At 41.9% G+C, this 23659-nt stretch overlaps 1 protein-coding gene across 4 annotated transcripts in view; it reads right to left on the bottom strand.

Annotated features, from left to right (window-relative positions):
* ARHGAP20 (Rho GTPase activating protein 20) overlaps positions 1 to 23659 on the bottom strand; it is a 57849-nt gene that overhangs the window by 19840 nt on the left and 14350 nt on the right. For all 4 annotated transcript variants that reach the window (XR_014852823.1, XM_085063664.1, XM_085063678.1 and 1 more), the window contains exons 3-6: positions 10222 to 10392; positions 4985 to 5134; positions 3091 to 3132; positions 2052 to 2136 (exon numbers count right to left, since the gene is read on the bottom strand). Coding sequence is in view for 3 of the 4 variants with exons in the window: in XM_085063664.1 (XP_084919790.1) it covers positions 2052 to 2136; positions 3091 to 3132; positions 4985 to 5134; positions 10222 to 10392 (448 nt within the window). In the remaining variant the exon portion in view is untranslated. The remainder of the gene's footprint in view (positions 1 to 2051; positions 2137 to 3090; positions 3133 to 4984; positions 5135 to 10221; positions 10393 to 23659) is intronic.

Below are 23659 nucleotides of genomic sequence, written 5' to 3'. Positions count from 1 at the left end.
AGCACGGAGCAGCAGAGACATCACTTTCTAACCAGCTACAAAGTGCCGAGCTCTGTGCCAGCCAGAGTGCCCCTTTCCACAGGCAGTCTTCCCAGAGTGAGATTTCAGCACCTGCTGCCTGGCACCAGCGTTGCTCCCGTACTGCTGGGCAGTGCTCTGCAGCTCAGCTCCACAGGTTGCTCCAATGCTTGCAGCACCACACCCATGCTGGCCTCACTTGCCAGCCAGCTCCCACACACCAAACACGAGTCACTAAGCCCTCGTTAGAGGCACGCTGGCTTGGCTCTGCCAACAGGACTACACAGCTTGTGGATTGCAGCTGGTTCATGGCCAGACTAAAGCCTTGGCAGAACAAAGGCAAGCCCATTGCAACAAACCACCCAGGCATACCTGATGGCACAAAGAAGGGAACGTAGCAGAGCTGGGATGTAGATGTTTACTGCCAGTCTCAGGACAGTTTGCAATATCCTGATACCTTGTGTAGCACATCAATTTTGTGCTGGCCATAAGATGCTCAGGTGAAACAACCCCCTGACATTTGCACTTAAAAAAGATCTGAGCTGTACATTTGTCTAACTCCCTGACAGTAACAAGCTGCCAAGGCAATGAAAGGAAAGTAGTGAGAATACTGTATATCTTGCTGCAGGACAGATCTGAATGCTCATACCATAAAAAATTTAACATTTGCCTGAAGCAATGACATCTGGTTCTCTGGAGTAGGTCAGCACATTTGCATAAGTTTTGCTCTTGGCTAGAATATAGTTTGTGCCTTGTGTTCAGTCTTCCCTACTGTCCAAAATTAAATAATTCTCAGGCATCTCCAGCTGCTGTAGGACAGGAACCACAACACCATAAGAACTATTCGCATCACAAAATTTCCATCTGTTCCTCCTCTGTTGTATTACAGATAATATCTAGACTACAGTGTGTCATTCCTAGGACTGTCAGTATCAAGAGACCATATTTGGCACACTAGCTAATTATTGCTAAGGAGAAAAGACATTGGAAAAAGCCCCAACAAACCCTGGAACAAGACTGCAACACCTGAGTGCATGTATGATTCATAGACTTTTACACCTGAGCAGACCTTCATCTGCAGTCATGCATTTGAACTGTCACAATTATTAGTATTGTTTATTAACTTTTGTCTTAGCAACCTGTCAATTCTATCATTGTTTACCTTAATAATGATTTTCTGGGAGGAAAAACAAGGCAGACTCCTTTATGCTTACATTTATGCAAACATAGAATTCTAAGTGGAGATTCACTGTTGGGCAAAGACCTCCAGTGAAATCTAACTTCTGTGAAAATTTCTTGTACCCTTGCCCATGCTCCTTAGGATTCTGAGGTTGAAATACAGATGTCACAAGACAGTTAGAGAGAAAAGACAAATGTAAAAGAAGCAGAGGAAGAATGGATGGATTATCACTGAATGCTAGGGTATCACTGTGGAACTGGCTACATACAAGAATTTAACTTAAATTAGTTAAAAATTATGTAGTCAAAAAGGTACAAATCACCCTATGGATGACCTTCCTTTACCGTTTACTCTTTGCCTATAAATTTACCAAGATCAATTATTTGATGAATAACATGCTTAAGGCAATTTCAGGGTGTTCTTATACACTGTTTTACTGACTTAAGTTCACTACAAACAATAAAATAGACTCCAACTTTGCAGAATTCAATGAAAGCAGCTGTGGGTTTAGGTAAGTTTTACAAGCAAAAAAAAAGGGAACATTGTACTGGCATTTCTGAATATGCTTATGCATAAATAAATTCTGCTAGAGGTGTTTCTTGGGGCTTCACACAGTACAGTCTTTAGTTCATGTGCCAGAATGAGTATTTCTAACCAAGCACACTGTCTTTAGAACAGAAATCGTGTATTAAACACAGGGAACAAACATTTCAGAGCTGTCTACGCCAACTCTCTTCAAGGGGCTGAATCCTTAAAGGAGATTGCAAACCAAAGGAACCCTCTCAATATCCAAAGGTGAACAGCACTCACAGGTGATGCAGATTTAGACCCTGTTTAGCTCAAGAACACTTACGTTTTCACCAGTTCCCAGGTCCCTCGCAACTATCGTCAGAGGAATGCTTTTAGGATTGTCTTTTTCCTTCTCTTCTCTTATTCGGCTGACAAAGCAAGTACAAAACAAGTAAATTTTTAATACTGCAAACATAAATAGTAAGACGGAGATTTATACAGCAATCAAGCAGTAACTTGGTAAGAAGGAGATTGTTTGCAGATGTACTGCAGTAGAACAATCTCCAAGGACAAGAAAGCATCCAGCAGTATCTGGAAGATATGCTGACTGTGGCCCTCAGTAACGCCCTGCTGTACTGAAGTTCATTGTAGGAATCACAGTAAGCAGCAGAGAAAGTGAATAGAAAAAATCAAGCTAAAACTACCCGTCATTGTGATGCCTCAGTCTGCACTCAAGACTCCTACTGGAATCAGTTACATCAGTACAGACCAGGTCAAAGGGCTGAACAGGAGAACAGTGAACTGGAAATCATCCCAGCAAGGATGATTTAAACAACCCAGGTACTCTGAAGAATGAGATAAAGACACAAATCTCAACCAGAAGAACTGGTTGACCAGAAAACAGAACCATTACTAGTAGTTTTCTATCCAAACACCGAATAAAATAAGACAGCTCTATTTGTACAAACCCTCCCACCACACCCTCCAGCTTGGGGCATGTTTTTTGAGAACAAAATACAGCCAGCCTTGAACAGCAGACAGGTTAGAGCAGAGGTTCTTGAGCTGGGCTCGCTTAAATGCCATCACCATGGAAAGAGCTCCAGGCTCAACTAAAGCCATGGTGGCAGAGGATTGCTCTGTTGGGAAGAAACAATACATGCTAGGAATTTTCTGCTGAGCACACAGAAGCGATGTCCTCTCTGCACAGTGATTGCTGCATGAAAGCACACAGCATCTTCTGAGGGAGACGACATGAGATTTTTTTTCTCAATATCAATTTGAAAGAGCTTATCAATCATGATGGCTTAGGCGCCACAGCTTGAAAACCACTGGTCTAGACCAGAATTCTTTCCAGTGTCTTTAAAGACTATGTAATGAAGTACCTTTGCAAAAAAGACAGCCATGTTTCCTTTTGTTCTGCAGACCTGAAATAATTAAAGAAAAAACATGACAAATCAGCCATCATTCTAATACAAAAATAGTCCTTAGACAAACCACAATGGAATGGACTGCTTCTGGGTTGCAATTTCATAAATACCTACCAAAATGAAAAGGTTCATCCAGATTTGAATGAAAAACCTGCTTCCCTGCAAAGTTAAACGAAAAGCCTGCCATGGTGATCAAAAGCCTCGGTTACCAGCTTTTGCCACAGAAGGTAAAGCTTTACCAGTGAATTCAGTAGGAAATACGTTGAGTTCTTAAAGTGATGTCCAAACAGAAGAGGAGCGCACTTTAAAAAAAGAGCTATTTCAAAAGTTTAAGAGTATTTTCTCAGGTACACAGACTTCTTTCCACTTTCATTATTCTAATTATCTTCTTATATATTACTTGCTTTATCAGCCTATCACAAAGTACATATAAGCCCACTGTACTTAGTAAGGTTTAACTTTGGACATTTTAAGGCTTGTCTCATTTATCTTTATCTCGTTTGAACACTTCAATGGATACAAAGCTGTCCAGTTAAATGTAGCTAATAATATTTCAAGGAATCTAACCTAATTTTGCTTCAACTTTCTTGATTTAAATCCTGTCCCAGATGGAGTAACTGCTATTCCCACTGCTGCTTTTGCAAATCAAGCTCTTCATATTTCCAGAGCAGGCATTTAGAGAACTACAAACCTACTCAATGATGCTCTGAGGCAAATGCACTTTATAAATATTACAAATATGATTCTGATTTGGTTGTTTCAGTTCTGCAGGACAGACACCTATGGACTCACGCATGGCACTTTAGATTTTTCTGCGTACCTTCAGACATAAAATAATTTCACTTCTGTAAAATCTCTAACTCTTTTTTTGACTGAAGCTATTGCTTTCCTATTCAACTACTTTCAGATATCTACAAAGGATCACATACTGCCTTTGGATCAAAGCTTCTGTTTATTGGCAAGATTTCAATTGAAAATCAATAGAAAATTTCATCTTTGTTTCAGGACTATTAAGCGTAAAAAACATAAACGGCACAAACAGCTCAAGAGAGTGCAGTTTGTAGACAACATTCTCCTTAGGTATGGACAATGTGACAAAGAAATTAAGCCAGATACTTCAGCTTTTGCTCTCTGTTGATAAAGAAGAAAATGCATTTTCCAAGACTCAGGCAAATTACTGTGGCTAAACAGCTGGGATTCAGAGGGATCGTGCCCTCCCTCATCCGAAGTGATGAAAGAGCCCTCCTGCTGAGATTAAAATTAGCCTAATCACTGAAATTACCTCTACAGCCCTTAAGCGTCCTACAGCCAATGCTGCAAAGACAGACTGAAATTTTTTCTCTCCATTAAAATTCAGAGATTCTGCTTTAAGAGGAATTTCGACATTTTCTCTGGCACAATCAAACTAAAAGAAATAGGACAATGTCAGTATTTCACTGTATGTTTCTGGCTACTTCCAGTGCATGGCCTTCTGTTTAAAATTGTCTTATAAGAGTGTCTTTGATCCTTTCATTGGCTTGGCTGTTTAATATTTGTAGTTCATTTTCTTAATAAGTCAAGGTGTTTGTCAAGTTATACAAAAAAAAGGTAATTTCCACTGAGAAAGTATGCAGCACAGAAAGTGCTTTGTCAAATCACACACTTTCTCAATTTTTAAGATGATAAGCAAGATGGAAAATCAAGTATGGAGGGCAACTTGCTCAGAGCAGTAGAAGGAATTGATTTAAGAATCAGCAAGTTCCTGCTCCCCACATTCACTGGTGCTGAAATGAATCTGTGATAGTCTCATTACCTGTCAGCCTAAAAACATTTACCTAACTTGGTAAATAAAATGTATCTCAATTCTTACCTGAAATTTGCCACACAGTTTGTGGTGGGCCAGCCCAAAACAAAAGACCTGTCTGGGTCTGTGCTGCCTTCACAGACTTCTTCTGTACAAAATGCTGTCCACATCTCACAGAGACGTGCTTGGCACTTTAGTTTGAAATGAGAGTGTGACCTGCGGACAGAAATTCACAGGTATGTCACACACATGAAAATGCAAAAGGCAGATTAAAAAACTAGAATTTTTCTTCCTTCAGACACATGTGAGGTTTGCACTGGAGCTGACAGAAGAAGCACTTCTGCTTCAGTTAAAGAAAGTGTTTTATTGAGTTGCATATAAAACCACACCAATTTCTCATTTAAGTGGGATCAACAGATCTCTTATTTGTGGGATAAACAGATTGCTCATAGCATCCCTTAACATCCCCCTCTTGGAAGAAAAATGTCCATGTCTAGAGTTCCCCTCCAAATCTCACCATGAGGCAAAGATTGCCATCTGTATTTTACTCTCCTTTCAGTGACTTTAATGCCATTGAGGAGTTCACAAGACAGTTCTATTTCTTAGCCCAGGGTCAGAAATTATGATGAGTTTAAGCAGTGACAACTAGGCCAGGGCAAATGAAGCAAACCTGAAAAAAGAGCAAGCAGAAAATTGCCATTTGTGTTAACTACAGCACAGGTCACCACACAGCCTTCATAAACTATCTACGTGGTAGCTTTAGAGACATATCACTTGGAGAATGAGCCAGGACCTTGTGCATTCTCAAAATATTTACTCATCTACAATGAAGATACACAATTTTCCCAATTTTCAAAAATTTGGCCCTTCCTGTGTTTTATCCTACTAAACAATACAGTAAAGGTCAAATTTACAGAATTTCACATGTTAACTTCAACTCTTTTCTTCCAACAGATTTCTCATTTTAAGTCTCCTTCCTTTGCAGGATTAGTGAGTGCTAGTGCTACGTGAGAAACAAGTAAAAACTCCCGAAGTCAATCCAGCTCTGTAACACTGCAGCAGCCACTTGCTTCAAGCCTTGCAGACTGAATTACCTGAGCTATGGTTCTGGGCCAGCAGGGAAAGGCTGGAGGAAATGTGTCCCCTCCCTGAAGCCAAGAGCATGTCAGCTCACCACCGTGTTGCAAATGTGGGTTGGGACAGTGCCAGGCACCATGGTAATTAGTGCTCTATAAATAAATATGCCAGGTAAGCAGTTTCTTAGAGCTTTGGCACTCATGGACTACCTTCCCTGAGATTAGTCTCATTTATAAGGTATTTGATTTAGGACAGACTGAACTGATAGAAACAAAAAAGTACTTGAACCTTGTGGCTTTAGCGAGGACATAGATGAACCTGGCTGGTCTGAGGTTTCCAGCTGGCATTGTGCTAACAGGTGTGGTGGGATAGCGCAGCAAATTCAGAGGAAGGTCAAGAAAGAATTATCAGTGCATATCATACCTAAGACTGTGGTGTCTCCTGATCAGCTGCACAGTTCACCTCTCTTTATTACATTTTGCTCCCCAATCAAAGAGAAACTTAAAGTACAGGAGCATATTTCAACATGCTGGCTTGTTAGCAAATCAGTATACAATGCAACAAGGTCTGTCAAGAATACAAAAATAACTGTATTCTGACTGACCATAGAATGAAGTGTGAAAATGTAGATTTACAAAAAAAATATAGCTGTGAATTCTAATTTAGATGGTAATAAGTGGATGTCTGGTCTGACTCCACCAAATCAATCTGTTGACCCTCCCCTTCTCCTCAACTTCTGTTTGGCATTACCCAGTACAGTGAACACTCTACATGCTGTTTCACTTTTTTAACATTTACAGTCCATAAAGGCAGACCCCTACAGTGCCAGTAGCGGGTGTCAGCAGGGTGTTGGCAGAAACACAAGGATGTTCTCCAGTCATGCTTGATGTATATTCTTACCCTGTTTGCCATGCCTAGTCACAGCTTTCAGCTATTATCAGTATTCTAGTGGCCTGGTTTCCAGAGGCGCTGAAACAGTAGCCTCCATTAACATCTAAAGAGCTTGAAGTATAATTTTATCCCTATCTGCCATGTCCTTTATGCAATCCATGGCTTCTCAGCATTTGTGAAATGTGGGTCTTCTACATAAGTGTGAAAGTATTACCTTTAGAAACGAATATATAATTGTTGACTGAGGAAGCAGCATGACAGAACATTTAAAAAATGTGTACAGTAACAATCTAATGAGTATTATATATTTTTTAATGAAGACCCCTAGCAAATGTTACTGTAAATATCAGGCAGATCCCAAATCCACTGAAACCAACAGAAAAATCATGAACACCAATGCTGTAGATATTGACACACCCCAAGTCATGCCACCTCTGCAGAGTACACACAGTTTCTTTTGCTTACAACTGGATACCTTGCAGCCAATAACAGAAGAAGATTAACTTCTCTCTAGATTTGCTGATCTCTTTAAATGAACCCTCTGATAAATCCATTCATGGATCTACTGTGAGACTGCTACTGTAATGCCTATGCACTCAACCCTTAATTTCTATGTCTAGCCGCTTTTGGAAAATACCCGTAAAAGGTATGTATGTAAAAAATACCCTTGAAATGTGTATGTATGCAGGTGCATATTACAAAGGAGAAAAAGGAAACCCTTTTTCTGTGTCTCCCACACAAAAATTTACGAGAGACACCTTCATCATTGAACTGACAGACCCTTGAAATATTTACTCTGCCAAGGAAAAACATACACTCTCTGTAAGAAATCTAATCAATATATAAAAAAGAGTATAACAGTTTAAATAGTTTGGTTTAGTGAGGAAAGCTCTTTCAATCATTTGTGACTTAATCCTCACATAAAGGTAGTGAAGGACAAGGCAGCAGAGGAGCACAGCATGTGAGCATCATTCTTATTTTAAAGATACTCACATTATAGTATAATGCATAATCAGAAAATATAGGAGTATATATTTCAGAAATTATTAGAAAGTAGCAAAAAATGAACCTACAGGCCCCTTGTCCAATGTCATTACATGGACCAGTCGCGGAGAGGACTTACTCCTCACAAATTTCAATGGGAGCAATGTCAATTTTTTGCCTGTAAGTAGGAGCTTAGTGCTGTACAGGTCGTTTACTCAGCAAGCTCAGAGGACACAAGATACTTGTTCTCTTTTGGAAAAACTTGTACCCATTTGCTGATCATACAAAGCCTGATTGTACATGAGCTCCATTTGTACAGAGACTGGTCACCTGCAGCCGAGCTCACACCAGCATGGGGCCCAGCTGCACTGAAGATACCTTAGGGGTTCATATGTCCCAGACTGAAAAACTACTTCAGACAGAATTATTCACAAGGAATAATTCTGAAGTTAAGTCAGATTCAACTGTATCATTAATTCTGTCCTAGTCTTACTGAATTGACTCTGTACCAGCTATTAAACAGTTGATAGCAATCAACAGTCAAGGCCACATAGCAATACACACATTTAGGTTTTCCTTCTAGGAACTGGCATTGGCATTTTAGTGTAAGACAGCTTTAAAAATGCTGATTTTTAAGTAGTATTCATTAGTGACAGCTCTGATGCTTTAATTGCTGACAGGGCAGCTGTAGAGAGAACATCCCAATTCTTCAAAATACATGAAGTAAAATCACTCAAAAATACTATTTTTACCATTTCTAGCAAAGACTTGCTCCCCCCCTTTTTTTCACATGCAAAAGCACAAATTGTTCTCTTCCACCTTTTTTAAACATTGTATCTCTTCACCACATTAAATCACATGCTGTAAGAGCTGTTATTACTCCCTGGGGACCAGATTTTTGTGCGGTTACACCAACTAGTGCTTTCCTATGCAAATAGTCCCACTGGGACCCAGCCAAACCCGCAGCAATGTGCAGCTCTGTCTGGGGCTGTAACACAGCTTCTGCTCAGCAGGCTGACCAGGGCGGGGGGATATATCCCTCCTAAATATACTCTTCTACTATTTAAGATCTAGGCTAGTGGACCATGCCCACTGAATAGCCCGTGGACAGAGAGACCCCCAAGAGCATGACTCTCCTCACCCACTATCAATACTTTCAGCACAAGTGAGTTTGCCACAGTAAGGAGCTGGTTTTACCTCAATGGCTGTAAGAAAAAACCCAGAAACGTAGGTAAGTTGCAAATATTTCACATTTTACAGCTGAAATTAGGTGAAGCGAATTGCACCCTAAACAATCAACAATCAACAATCAACAATCAATACAGTAACAATGCAGTTTCTGCTACTGCTGGTAGAATACCAAGATTTCCCCTAAATATCCTTGTTCCCCACCCACCCATAGCAGAACATGTTTTGTGTAAAATATCCTCTGTGTTGTCACACCACATCAAGTGAGGGAGTTCAGCTGGGGGGGTTATGTTTACTATGTGTGATTCAAACAGACACAGCTCAGATTTCTACAGAAAACACAGATTTCTTCTGGCTTTTCCCAGAAGCCCCTGAAACAATTGCTTAAGCGAAACGACACATTGCAAAAGCCCAGGATTCACATTGAGATTGCCCACCCTGTGAAACCACAACACAGTGCCTAACAGAGAGTGAGGCCACATCAGGATTTTTTATTATTATTTCTCTATAACCCATAACAACAAGTGAAAGCACCCTCTAAAATTGCCTTAAACCACAAATGCCGCATGAAGCTGGCATGCTAGACACAGCTTGTAAATGTGATTTAATTGTGAATGGTAGAGTGAATAATCAGAGCTCAACAGCAAGCCTGATTACACATGAATACTACCCAGACTGCTCAGCATTGCTTCCCCTTCCCCATGCTCCTTCTGGCACAGGACAACCTACAGAGACAGACACTCCAGTGCTGCCTGCAATCTCTATTTTTATACAGCTGCTTATCACTGGTGTGTACCAAAGCAGCTTCCAGGTAAGGGTTGAGACCTCTAACCCACCTACAACACAACCACTGGTGCTGTGCAAACCCTGTGGGACTGAGGACGACCTGTCTATAGCAAGAATTTGAAAGAAGCACACTGGACACAGCTGAGCACCAATGAGTCTTTTGTGACACTGAATTCCCAAAGCAGAGAAGGTGACACAAAACAAGCAATGCATCAAAGAATATCTGATACTTCCACGTGCCCAGAGAGGGCAAAATAAAACATTTCCTTATGATTTAAGAAAATTTGCTACTAAAAAAGCATTCTGGAAATCCATGCTATGTTCCACTGAAGGAAAGGCCTGCCCTGCAGGAGCAGTGCCTGAGTGGCCATACTCACTTGGACTTGGCAACAACCAGAAGGTCTGTGAAGAGGAAAAGGTGTCTCTCCTGGGTTTGCAGACTTGTCTTCAGCTGCACATGGCCATCCAGGATGAATGTCCGGTTGTGGCATATGAAAGACTGCACAAGGGGCCATGCCTCGGGGCTGATGGGGGACAAGCAGCCTTCCCTGCAAAAGGACACAAAGTAAACAGAATAAAGAAAAGCAAATCAGCTACTTCCCTGTGAGAGCCAGGCAGTGATTTCCCATACCTGCTGCCAAAAAGTAATTTATTTGACCACATTTCAGTGAAAGGTTGAGAGAGACTTAGAGGATAATTCAGCAGTCAGATTCTAGCACAGTATCTGTTAGGGACTGTCCTCACAGAATCTTTTACGACCCAAGCAGCAGCATTTAGCATGGGTGGCATTTAGCAAAGGACAACAATTTAGACACAGCCCTCCCCATTTTACCTATTTGTGTTTGCTTCCCTTTGTACTGAGGACTTAGAGAAAGTATTTCATATTCTGTAGGCTCTCCAAAAGAGAGAGGACACATATGCATGATGAACAGATAACTGCACACCCACCTTGATCGGAACAGGACTTGCATTTAGGGTTAAAAGCAACTTTTAGAAATTATTCAGAACCAGGGACAAACACAATGTGTAACTGAACCTTGGTAGAGACAGACCATGTACTAGATGCTATATGAGAAGGCTACTCAGCCTTTTTCTCTCCCTGCACACAACCCACAAGCATTGGAGTAATCTCCTGCTGCAGGGTTTGGTTGTGTGGCTGGAGCACAGCTATGCTGATCTGAGGCTGCTGGGTAATCCAAACCCAAGATTGTGGGGGCAATACCAGGCTTTCTCCGAGAAGGGAGGACACTGATCATTTCTAAGAAGGTATTGAATAAGTTTCAGCCCAAGGTGGAGACATGATTCTCTCAAACTCTCCTAATCTAACTGCTCTACATAAAGTATCTGAATAGTTATTGAAGCAGAAATATATTTTCTCTAGCATGGTGGTCAGTTTACTCACCCAAAGAGGGTATCGCTAGTTTCTGAGCCTTGCTCTAACAAATGACCATTTTTATGGAGCCAAACCAAATAAATGTGAGGGTCTGAGAGGAGGAAACTCCTTCTCTGGGGTTCCCTAGAAGCTGGTAGCAGGTCAAGTTCTCCTTTACAAAGCCACAGGCATGGCTTCACGTTCTCACACAAAGTTGAGAGAACTGAACTTGGGTCTCCTGTACTCTGGTGTACCTTAAATAATGAATTTTTGGATTAAATCCAGGAACCATCACTATCTTTACTCATGATTTTAAAATAGAACTTTTAAATTATTTGCTTTTCCAAGAGATGCCTCCAAATTTACCTCTGGCAAAACAAATCAGTTCAATTTCTATTCAAATGTATTTACTTATTTTTTTGTTGTTACAAAAAATAAGCTAACACTTGGCAGGACCATCTTGGCAAGGACAGGCTGAAGTGAACAGCTTTGCAATTTCAGTTTATTCTTGGTCCCACTGGAACAGATGACGAACACCTAATGACTTTTCTGGGAGTAGAAATGGAGCTTATACAGTGAAAGTTACAAAACAAATGGGAGAGAAATTAAAGAAAACAAGAGCAAGCAGAGGAAACCTTCAAAGAAGGTCATAAACCTTCTTGTACCTCTCTTAGAGCCTGGATGACTCATGACCCTCCTCTCCTTGGTACTTGTGGCTGGATTATGCAGGAAATTATTTAGGAAATCCTGACAGCTGGGAGAGAAGGGATAAGCTCTGAGATTGGCCTACATTAGCAGGACACACTTTCACTGATCTGTAAGGAGCTGGTGACAATCTCTACCTACTGGGGAGAGCCTTGCTTGGCCTTGGATTCCCCTTTCTGACTGGAAGTCTTGAGTTTTTAAAAGAATTCCTCAACTTATTTTGTCTTAAACCGTGTCTTAATCTTGTCTTATATTACCTACCCCTTCAGGTAAGAGAGAAAGACTTACAGAATGAATAATGCAAACCTAAGTAATTTGATCATTCCTAAGCAGAAGGAGTGTCCAGGAGCGTGGAGATTAAAGCAGAGGGAGGAGTTTGGTCCAGCATAACACGGACACACACTGTGTGGCCAGCAACAGGAGCCAGGGCAACAAGCAGCACCTCTCCTACTCTGCCACTCCCATGGGACCAGAAATGGCCAATTCATCAGTTCATCCATCAGTGCTAGGTAACTGGGACTCCATTTCATTAACTCCCTAGCAGCACTTGGCACAGAAATTTAATCAGAAATCAGGAATATTGGTAAGTCCACTGTGACAGCCATGCTTGGCCCTTACCTCAAAGACTGAATCAGGGATATGGTCACTTGTATTAGAACATAGGAACCACAATAGTGAGGAAAACCCTTTTCAGGTTACACTGCTGTAACCAAATCAGCAGAAGCATTCTTGCAATCATAGGCTCTGGCTTTTATGCCTCCATATAGGCAATTATGTCTGATTATTCCTGTTTGTACATTTTCTACATCCTGATTCATAAAACCAGGAGCCTCTCAAATTAAACTGAGAAAATCTTTGTCACGTAGGTGCACAAATGAAGGTGTAGTAGGTTTAGTAAAGCCAGCAGGGTCAAGCAAATTGAACTGCCATTTGAGCCAATGCCTTTCAAGCACATCTGTCATCTGAACTCTAATAAGTACTCTTACATATTCTAATATTAGACCTTACCTGATAAGCCTTATTAAAAAAAAAAAAAAAAGAAGTGCCAATATCTTCTTCAAAGTGGAAAAAAAAATCAGAGCCATTAATTCAGCCACAATCTTCTAATGCCCCAGGAACAAGGAACATGTAGGAAATTCATGTCAGCAGTGACAAAAATGTCTTTTGGAAAGCAGACTTTGATCCTCTCAATTAATGTTCCATTGTTACAAGACCTGAATGAAACCCAAGTGTTGTTACATTGAAGAAAATGCAGATCAGCAATATCCTCAGGCATAGGGATTTATATGAGAGAGGTATTTTTGCAGTTCAGTTTTTAATGGCTCAATGATTTTTTTGGCCATTAGACCACTCTAACTTTGAAAAAGTGTTAAGTACATAAACATTCTTTGAAAATTCCTTTCAACAGAATTAGGCAAAACTCGGGTCAACATGACTTCTGATTCAAATAAAAAAAGTCAGTGATGTAGGGCTCTCTCTGCCCTCCCTGTGTTTTCCTAAAAATCACTTTATGATTAACATATGTAAAAATCCCACACAGTAACATCTTTCTATTTTGGCAGAAGGAAAAGTTGTCATCTAGGTTTGTTAAGAAGGAACTGTGAACTGACTCCTGAAAGATGGGGTTAGATGTGGATCCTGTAGAGCCAGCAATCAGTCATGTTCCACTTTGTGAGGAAACAAGGCTGACAGTAATGTTTCAACGGCATTGCCATTATAAAACTCTAGTCTTAAACGGACATTTTTTTCTAAAAGCACTATTTTGGGGGTCTGAAATTTCCATGTGGGATTTTAATTAAAGAGAAAATTTTGTAATTTGAGGATATCTACAGACATATTCTTGCACTATTCAGGAAAAGACTAAAATCACTGTACTGGATGAAATTAGTAGGAAGATAATTGAAGACTTCTCTCTGGGCATTTCCAGAACATAAATTTTTATACTATTATTTTTCAAATTAATCAAAATAGGCATTTTGTGCCTATTCAAAAGACACTACGATTTAAAAGACCTCTTCAATTTTGTAGGTGAAGCATATGAGGGTGAAATTTGCAGTCACCCAGTCATTTCCAGTCATCCAAATACTGGAAAACACATCGTGGCTGCATTCAGTGTGAAAGCAAACATTAGTGCTCACTTCATTGACCCTGTATTTACCAGAAACCACAGAAACACAAAAAATACTTCTTCCTCCTGCACAGCTTCCTTGGGGTTTCCAATAAAACTGATACCTGAATGGCATTACCCACGAAATGTTTATTCCTGGTGTTAATGGAGATGGCAGCTTTATTCTGTTTGTAGTGAAAACAATGAAAGGAATTTTACTTTTGAAGGAGAGCCTAACAGTCCATATTAAGCTGTTACTAAATCCATGATCCAAATGTCATTTATGCTATTAGGAAGCTTTCCCTTGATTTCAGTTGATGATGACTTCAGCCTGTCATTGATTTAGATTAAGCTCTAAGATGCCTCAGGGGAACAACCTGTTCCAAGGTAGCTAAGCTGGAATGAGCTGTTGCAGGTATCTCAGCTATATGACATCCCTCTCACAATCTGCTCACGCTCCATCCTAAACCTCACTCCATTGTTTTGGGTATTGTTCTCTGCCAGAACTTCTCTCCGCTGATGAGCTCTCTGCAGCCACAGAAGTTGATTTCCTCTTGTGACGCAGCACCAGTGCTCTCTGCACAACTGATACCTACTGAAATAAAATGCCATTTCTCTTTTCAACCTCTGAAGTCCCTCTCAAGAGGTAGGTGAGAAATTCACCTTTCATTAGCAGAGCAGTGAAACAACAGCTATTCAAAAGGATGAAACCTGAACCAGCCCAGCCACGTGTGAGGCTGCACTTGGTCTGTCAAATAAACATGTAACACCCTTCCAAATTCCTCTTACAGTGAACAACTTGGCATACACTCATTTCACAAATATGTACTGTAAGTATAAATCCCCCATGCTTCCACTGGTGCTGATCGTCAAGTAAGGACCAGAGGCTCTTTCCAGTTTTCATACAATCAATCATAGAAACAAAGAATATCCTGAGGTGGAAGGGACCCATGAGAATCATTCAGTCATAGAGTCACAGCATAGCTTGGGTTGGAAGGGACCTTTAAAGGTCATCTAGTCCAATACCCCTGGAATGAGCAGGGACACCTTCCACCACATGAGATTGCTCAGGTCAGGTTGCCCAACCAACCTGACCTTGAATCTTTCCAGGCATGAAGTATCTTAACACATCTCAAGGAAACCTTTCCTATAGGTCACCTTTAGGTATTGGAAGGCTGTTCTAAGTTCTCTCCAGAGCTCTTCTCCAGGCTGAACAGTTCCAGCTCTCTCAGCCTTTCCTCTTAGGAGAGGTGTTCCATCCTTCTAGTAATCTTCATGGCTTTCCTTTCCCTCCTCCAACAAGTTCATGTCCTTTCTGTGCCGAAGACCTCAGAACAGGACACAAAACTCCAGGTGGAGTCTCACCAGAGTGGAGTAGAGGGGAGAATCCCCTTCCTCAGCCTGCTGCCCACTCTGCTTTGGATGCACCCCAGGACACGGTTGGCCCTCCTTGCTGCCAGGGCACTGCTGACTCATACTCAACTTGTCACTGACCAGGACCCCCAGATCCATTTCCCCTGGGCTGCTTTCCATTCTCCCACTCCCCAGTCAGTCCATACACCCAGGGTTGCCCCATCCCAGGTGCAGAATCCAGCACTTGCCCTTGTTAAACTTCATATGGTTGCTGATTGCCCATGTCTAATTTGCCTAGGTCTCTTTGCAGGGCCTCCCTGCCCTCCAGGGAGTCAACAGCTCCACCCAATTTGGTGTCACTGGCAAACCAATGTAAGTGTATCTCCGAGTCCTGTGTCCAAGCCATTTTTGAAGACATTGAAGAGGATCTGTCTACACCAAATTAAACTACAGAGTTTAATTTGGCTTGGCCTTGTTTTGGCTACAGGCTAGAGAGACCACCAAGCAGAGCACCTGCTAACGTTCCTCATGGTATTCAGAGACAACAGACTTATTTTGTATAGCTCAAATGCCAGTTTTGGATGGTTCTAAAGAATCAGCAATTTATCTTTTAGGACTAATAAAGCCAATCAACTTTCAACTTCAGCATCTCTCAGTGAAGCGTTTACCATGACTGAGTCACAGCTTTGGGCTAGAGCAGCCCACTGAGAGAAGCAGGAGCGACTCACTTCCTTTCAAGGCTAGTAAAAACAGCAGCTATCTGCACCATAAGAAATGTCTACAGTTCAGCCCACATTACAGATTTTTGCCAAAATGGATTTTCAGGAAAAACATGTCATTTGTGACCAGCAGAGATACCCCCAAAAGCAAGCCGGATCTACAAGGTAAGTTCCTCCCCTTTCTTAATAGAGCTTATATTGGAAATCAGGTAACAATACTTGCACACTTTTTCCTGTGCCTCCTAATCAGACCCTTAAGCTCCTAAAAAGTCCTGTGAGAAGGAACTTCAATAGCAGCTTAATAGATGCTTTCTTTGTATTTTTGCTAATGAAGCAGGACCTGCTAACTGGAGCTTGGAAGCCAAGAAGTTTTACTGCTGGAAATCCTTTAACACATTAGACATATTACCCATATTGTGTGGCTAGAGGGTGTTTTGCATTCAAGACAACTAATAAGGTAGTGAGAACAATTCTTTAACTAAGCAAAAGCAAAGAGCTCCAATTTGGTGTGCAAGAGCTTGCCAAATAAGGTGAAATAAGGTGGAACAAAAAACCCAGCCAAATCTGTAACTCAGCAGTGAGTACTGACTCACCTTGCAGGGCTCCTTATAGTGCACCAAAGCGCAATGTTAAGATTTCAGGACTTCAACACACATCAAATTTCATCATAAATGGTAATCTGAATGTGACTTGAACTGCTTATTCTAGCCAACTTGACAAAATCATCCCAGACTTTGCCAAAATAATCACACAAAACAGATCACTGCATTCTGTACACTAAAAGTCAACAGTGAAAAAGTAAATGAAAGAAGAGCTTTTCTTGTACACTAAAAACAACTGCCCGCATGGGCAGTCATTGTGCTTGAACACGGGACAAAGAAGATAGTTCTGTTCATGGTCCTGATTAATTTAGTTTCCATCATGCTGGCACCTTCTTGAAACATATGGCCTAAAGAGTCACTCCTCAGGCTAGAACGGACATGATGAGAAAGGAGGCTACAACTGCACTACACCCATTAGCAGACCTACCTCCAAAATTTGTCAGCAAGAGGCTTTGTCTCTGAAAAACAATTGAGGAACAAGCAAAGCCCTGTGTAGGTACTTGATCATTTCCTCAAACCAGATGTAGACAGAAAAGGGAAGAAACAGGGAGATTCAACACAGTACTCCACAACAATGCTATCTATCTGGAGATGGCCTTGTGACATGGCTTCAGGCACAAACTATCTTTGGATGGAGTAAGGAGCTGAAAACAGGGATGCCAACAGCCATGCCCATTTTCCAGCCTGCTCCATCCCCCCTGTTCAGCATGACCATGCAAAGCCCTGCTTGCTGCAGGGATGAGCATTCACAGCTCCCACTGCCACGAACAAGGTAACACACAGACAAGGTGCACCCACACAGAGCAATCTGCAGCTCAGAGCCCTACTTAGGCAGATATATATAGCTATAGATAAATATAGAGTTAGAGATATAAAATCCTCTGCATTTTTAAAGGTGCTAACTGCTCCTTTCTGTCACTGCCTCCAAACCACAACCAGTGCCCTTGGCAAATCACCCACATGCTCAGGATCTGCCTACTTCAAATCCTCATGATCCCAAATATGCACTTCATCTACATCTGTACAGCACTTTATTCTAATAAACAATAATTACACTTGGAGGATGAAAGAAAGCACAAAAAATATGAGCTTGGGGGTAGGAGTGTTTTCCAGGAAGGTGGTAGGTAAGATGTGGGCCAGCACAAAGTTAGTATGCAGTTGTAAACTTACACTGACTATTTTTAGAAGGGACTTTAATAAACAAGCATAAAGCTCTCTTAATCATATGGGCTGCCAACCCATTTCTGAAAATCTGCTGTCAATTGATCTCTGCTATGCCAAGGGAGCTTCGTTCTGAGGATGCTGGGCATGTTTGCATGCTGTTATCTTTAGTAAATCTTATGCAGTTGAAGCAGCACTTTGTGAAAAAAGTGCAGCATTCCAGAAATAGCAAGTCTATTTTCTGCAGCACTCCTTTAAAGTCCCCCAGGCCATCACCATTGTGGGTACAGTAGCTTTTGTACCATGAAATGAGTGAGATCTGCTTGGTTTTTCAAAGAGCTTTACTTACTGGGTTTTACAATGCCTGATTCTACTTTACAAGTGTTCTTTACCGGTTGCAACTTCTTTTTTACAATTAATGTAGTTGAACAAATACGGGGCAGTCACCCCTGACCCCTGCATTCTCCCTTATGGACTGTGCCTGTGGATCTCACAGGGAGTCCTCTGCCCTCAAGCACATATCAGACTCAGGTCACAGCCTCCAGCACAGGGCTGTCCTCACTCTACCACGGCCAGCAGCTGGACCTCAGAAAATTGTACCCAAGATCAAGTAGTGACTCCCAATAGGGTCTCAGAGACTTCAGACCAAAATGTGTTGCACTGGCAGAGCAAGCACAAGCCTGGAGAATGGAAGGAAGATATATACTAATTGAGATTGGGAGCAAGTTTTACACAGATAAATAGACAAATTTACATTTTAGGGCAGAAATCAGGGCTAAAACTTCTATTTATGAAATTGGATATCACTCAGCTTCTAAAACTCAGAGTGCACATTTTAATGCAATATACATTGAAAAAAGTATTACAAGTTAAATTATGGGATTCTAAAAATTGTTTTGTATTATCTCTGCATGATGTCAAAACCTTATTAAACATAATAAAAATTATTATGATGAATAACATCATTTACACTAAATGTTTCAGGTGCTGAGGCACGTAACTGTATTACTTTTCTGTAGTCTGGCAGTAAAATATCACATAGCTGTAGGGTAAAATGCATCATTAAAACAAAATCCTCACACATTTCAGGATGGAAGCTTGGCATCTTAACTGAAAACAAAGCTGCACTTAAGTAATTTTTACATAGCCAAAAGGACAATATTCTCTGCAGAGCAAGCATGCACTACAGCGTGGGGGCTGGAGACAGGAAACACACTTGTGGTTTGGTCTGCTTCCAAGGCTTTTTGTTTTATTTTAACAAACAGCTGCAAGGTGTTTACTCTGAAAATTTAACACATGGGCAAAATTCTCTATTGGTATAAATTAGCACCACACGTTTTGGTCATATTTTGCCTATTTCCACCAGAAAAGAATTTAGGGCAGGTTATTTAAATCCTATTGAAAAGCTCTTGCAATGTGGGTGTTCTCTAGTCCTGCTAGACAGCTTTGCCAGCAGTCAACAAGTTCAAGGGATTTTGGTCTAAGGCCCCCTGAGCAAGGGAGAGGTTTGGGAGAGGACACATTCACATGCAGAAGTCAATAAAAGCTTTTTTACCTTTGGAAGAATCAATCCTCTGTTCACCACTGCAGTTCCCACTCATTTTTACTGACTGAAATAGCAGCACCACCTTGAGTTACTCTCTCATCCCAGTCACACCAGGGAAATGCCATTCCAGGCACTGTCTACCCAAACAGAGATTTCATTGTTCAGACCAGAAAAAAAAGTCATAAAGTAAAGTGACCTTTTGGGGGGGGGGGGGGGAAGAAAGATATTAAAGAAAAAAAGAGGGAAGAAAAGTAGGATGAACAGAGGGGAAGAAAAAGGCCAAAATTTAACACCCCAGCTCTGCAGAGCTGCACAGGTTACCTCTGCTACTTCCAGCCAAGCTTCTTCCTACCCATTCTGAGGAGGCATACAGCAGAACACTCTGGGATCTCAGGTTCACCCATATCCCACTAGGAGATCCAGTAGGCTGAAAGGGTAAGGTTTTTGTCCTACCTTAACTTTTTTGAGAAGCAGTAATTGCAATTAGGAGAATTAATCCCACTTAATTACAGCTGGAACATTTAAAAGCCTGACTCAACTCCATTGAGTTTGACTTACCTCATGGATTAAATTAACCTTTTATTCAAAAGGGGTTTTCACATATCTTCTTGTAAAGTGTATTACAAGAATTCTGCACAGGTCATATAGCATCCAGGAATTCTGGGTTAACAAAAATATGTAGGACATTCTGCAGACCTCTGCAGAAACAGGTAACTTAAACTTGATATGCACATGAGGTGAAAAGACTGGTGTGGACACCTTTAGAAATCCCTTCTGGACCATGGAGAATGGCTGTCAGTGAGCCTACATGTTTCTGCCAGCATCTCCAGCTTTACATCACACAGGCTGTAGATGGGCAAGAGTAAGGCCCTTGTGTGACCCTGTCCTTTTAAAGGTGAAATGGCATTTTCTAGTTTCTGCCTGGGTTTACTGTTTGCCAGTCACCTCACTCAGTTATGAGGTAATACCAGTGGGGCTGCTCATGGTGTCTCAAAGTTTCATTGCTCAACAGTCCTTCCCCTTTAGGCTCTGATTTTCCCATTATTGAAGAAGCCATTCAGCTAGTTAGGTTTAGATTAGATGTTAGGAAGAATTCTATACTGTGATGGTGGTTAGCCACCGGAACACGTTGTCCAGAGAAGCTGTGGATGACCCATCCCTGGAAGTGTTCAAGGGCAGGCTGGATGTGGTCCTGAGCAACCTGGTCTAGTGGAAAGTGTTCCTGTCCATGGCACGGAGCTTGGAACTAGATGATCTTCAAGGTCCCTTCCAACACAAGCCATCCTATGATTCTATCATTCTATGAACTGTGGGACACATTGGGGTGAACTCCACAAAGCCCCACCACAGACATGAAGAGAGGATCTGCTCATCCCCTGTATTGGCTTCAGTTTGTAAAGACCACTTCTCTAAGGATGACCAATATGGGTGCCAACATGGAAGACAGGACTGTCACTTCACCTGTCCAGCTGTAACAGGAATAAATCTGGCTTTGGTTTGCCTCCAGGGCTTTAAATTATATTTTGATACTAGTACTACAGCACAGGAATTATCCTATTACAGTGAAGAGATTACTTGATATGCCTGCTGCTGCCAGCTTTTGCAAGCATAGTGACCCAGATTCCTTATGAACATGCACAGAGCCACATGCACCTGTTTGCTCTCCCATAACGAACTGCCCACCTATTTATTCAACAAGTTTTTCACATAGCTACTCTGGCAGGTTAGTCAGAGGCTCCTACTCTGCCAGTGATCTGAGCTGGGGAAGAAAGCTGTTAGAGGATCGCCCACATCTCTACGCCTTACGATGGTAATTACCTGTTCAGTGCTGCCAACAGCTATGCTGTACTGGGATGTGAAAAAGCAAAACTCCAGGTGTTTGGTAAGCTCTCTGGTCAGTGGGACAATGTCTAAAGAACAGAGGCACTTGAGAGGTCAGGAAGCCTCTGAGATGATATCTGTCATGGGTTTAGAGTCTTGCCCTTGAGGCTTATAAACCTTTATTGGACCTAGCCCCCGATGCTCTAACATTTAAGAATGGGCACAGAAGATACCTAAATACAGACTGTTTCTCCCATGATGTGATTAAAACCCCGCACCAGCAGCTTTGTGCACCATGAGGATGAAGCTGGACCAGCAGAAGCAACGCTGCATCAGCCTGGAGGAGAGTTGAATGCATATTTAATGCTGGCCCTTGTCAGAGGTGAGAGCAGCAGAGGCTGCACATCAGCCTGCACATCATTAGAGCCTTTCTGCTTGTTTACACAAGATAAACGATCACAAAGCAGTCTGAGTGAGTTGGTCTGTGATTTCCTCAGGTATGCCGCTGCCCAAACTGCTTGGCCAGACTGTCACTTGGCAGAGATCTTGTTGTCTAAAATCAAGGGAACACAATGGCTGGACAACAGCTGCATTCTGCCAGATCTCAAGGCCTAATCCAAAAGTCCTTTAAATGGGCTGCAGCCAAAAGCACATGTGGACACTGAGACATCTGGACAAGCAGAGCCCTGCACTCGTCCTGATGAGCACTGCCCCTCACTGTCTTCATGCTAAAACTGCCACAACTCTGTCCAAAAGGGAACAGGCTTAAGGCGCTGGTGTTAAACTATTAGTCATTTATTGTAAAATTAATCCCTTATTTAAACTCCAATCCCTCCAAAACCCTGTTTCCAACCCTTCCTTCTTGTTACCTCTAGTCCTTTCCTTTTAATAAAAAAGCAGCATATCTCCAAAAGCTGCAGCTCATTTCAATCTCCAGATGTTCAAACATCCCTATAAACCAGTTTGTAGGTCATAAATGAAGAACTGAGGGGTTTTAGCAAAAACAAACATATGCACACAGACACTCACACAAAACAAAACAGAAGAAACACAGCAGAGGGGCAGGATTGCCAATCTCTGTGTTAAAAGGCCATCTGAGGCCTCAGAAAGTTCACCTTGTTAACAGTTAGTAAAATTTTATCCTCAGCTATTATTATGTAAAACTAACTTTTGTGGTCAAACACATGGTTTAAGGAAACAATACTCCAGTGTCATAATTAGCTTTAATCAAGCATGAATTAGATATACTAGAAACTTTTAACTTGTAGAATATCATCACAGGTTTTTTCGATTATGTGTAATTCCATTAAAAAGGAAGAGTATTAAACACAAAATAGCAATTAAAAAAAATACTATTTTTCTACAAATTCATATATGCTTACCTTACACAGGGAAACATGACATACTGAGGGGCGAAGTTCTCCTACAGAGATTTCTGCCCATTATGATAAAGCATAAAACGCTAAAACATCAAAACTTTTAATGAAATAAAAAATCTCAGAAAAAATCCTGATCAACTGTTTCGAGGCTGAGTCAAGTCTAAGAATTAGACCCAGAAACAAAGAAGCTTTCATTTGCTTTGGTGACTGAGCCCCTAGCAATAGGATTCTCCCTCCTTTTCGATGCCTAGCTGGAGCCAGCTGGGATGGCACTGTCCATGGCAGCTCCCGCTCTGGTTCTGAGCTCTGGAGGCAAACTCCCACTGACCACACGTGGAAAGCACACATGGAAACCCAACACACACACACAGCATGGCAGTCTTTGCCCCCCAGAGCCCCTCACACCACTCCAGGGCCGCGTCCCACGGCAGGGTGACCCTAAGCCGTGCTCCATGAGCCACCAGCAGTGGCACCTCAGGCCGGCCAGGCCATGGTGGTGGCATTCCTCTGTCTGGCAGGGATGGCCTCTGCCAGTGGGTGCCATCCACAGCCCACGCTGCAGCCAACACTGCCATGGTGCCGGGGGGCTGCCAGGGCAATACGCACCTCCCCATGGGCAGGCAGGGGGGCAGGCAGGGGAGCCTCTGCATGAGGGCCTCGTCCAGCGCCAGCAGGTAAAAACGGCTGCGGCGCACGGCGCAAGGCCTCGCCAGCCAAACGTACCTCACAGAGATTGTACCAGCAGGCAAACCAATCCACTGGCAGGGAAATGACTGAAGGGTGAGCAAAATTAACGCAACTGAGATATCTATCTAACAAGCTGGTTACTTGCAGTGAACTTTAATCTCCTGCCTCCCTGCCACCAGTTTGGCCTGAAACACCAGCTACTCATCTTCGCTGCGAAAAAGAGACAGTTAAGGCCTTCTGGCAATTTACATTTATTAAAAGTCTCTATTTTTGTCTTCTTCTAGTCCCATAGCTTGGATCATCCTCATATCTTCTGACTAAAACCCTGAAAACACAATGTCCAAGACTCTGGGAACACTCTGT

The sequence above is a fragment of the Lichenostomus cassidix genome, chromosome 1 (assembly GCF_008360975.1).
Source record: "Lichenostomus cassidix isolate B80296 chromosome 1, HeHo_3.0, whole genome shotgun sequence".
NCBI classification, from domain to species: Eukaryota; Metazoa; Chordata; class Aves; order Passeriformes; family Meliphagidae; genus Lichenostomus; species Lichenostomus cassidix.
This window is presented reverse-complemented; position numbering and strand designations above follow the sequence as displayed.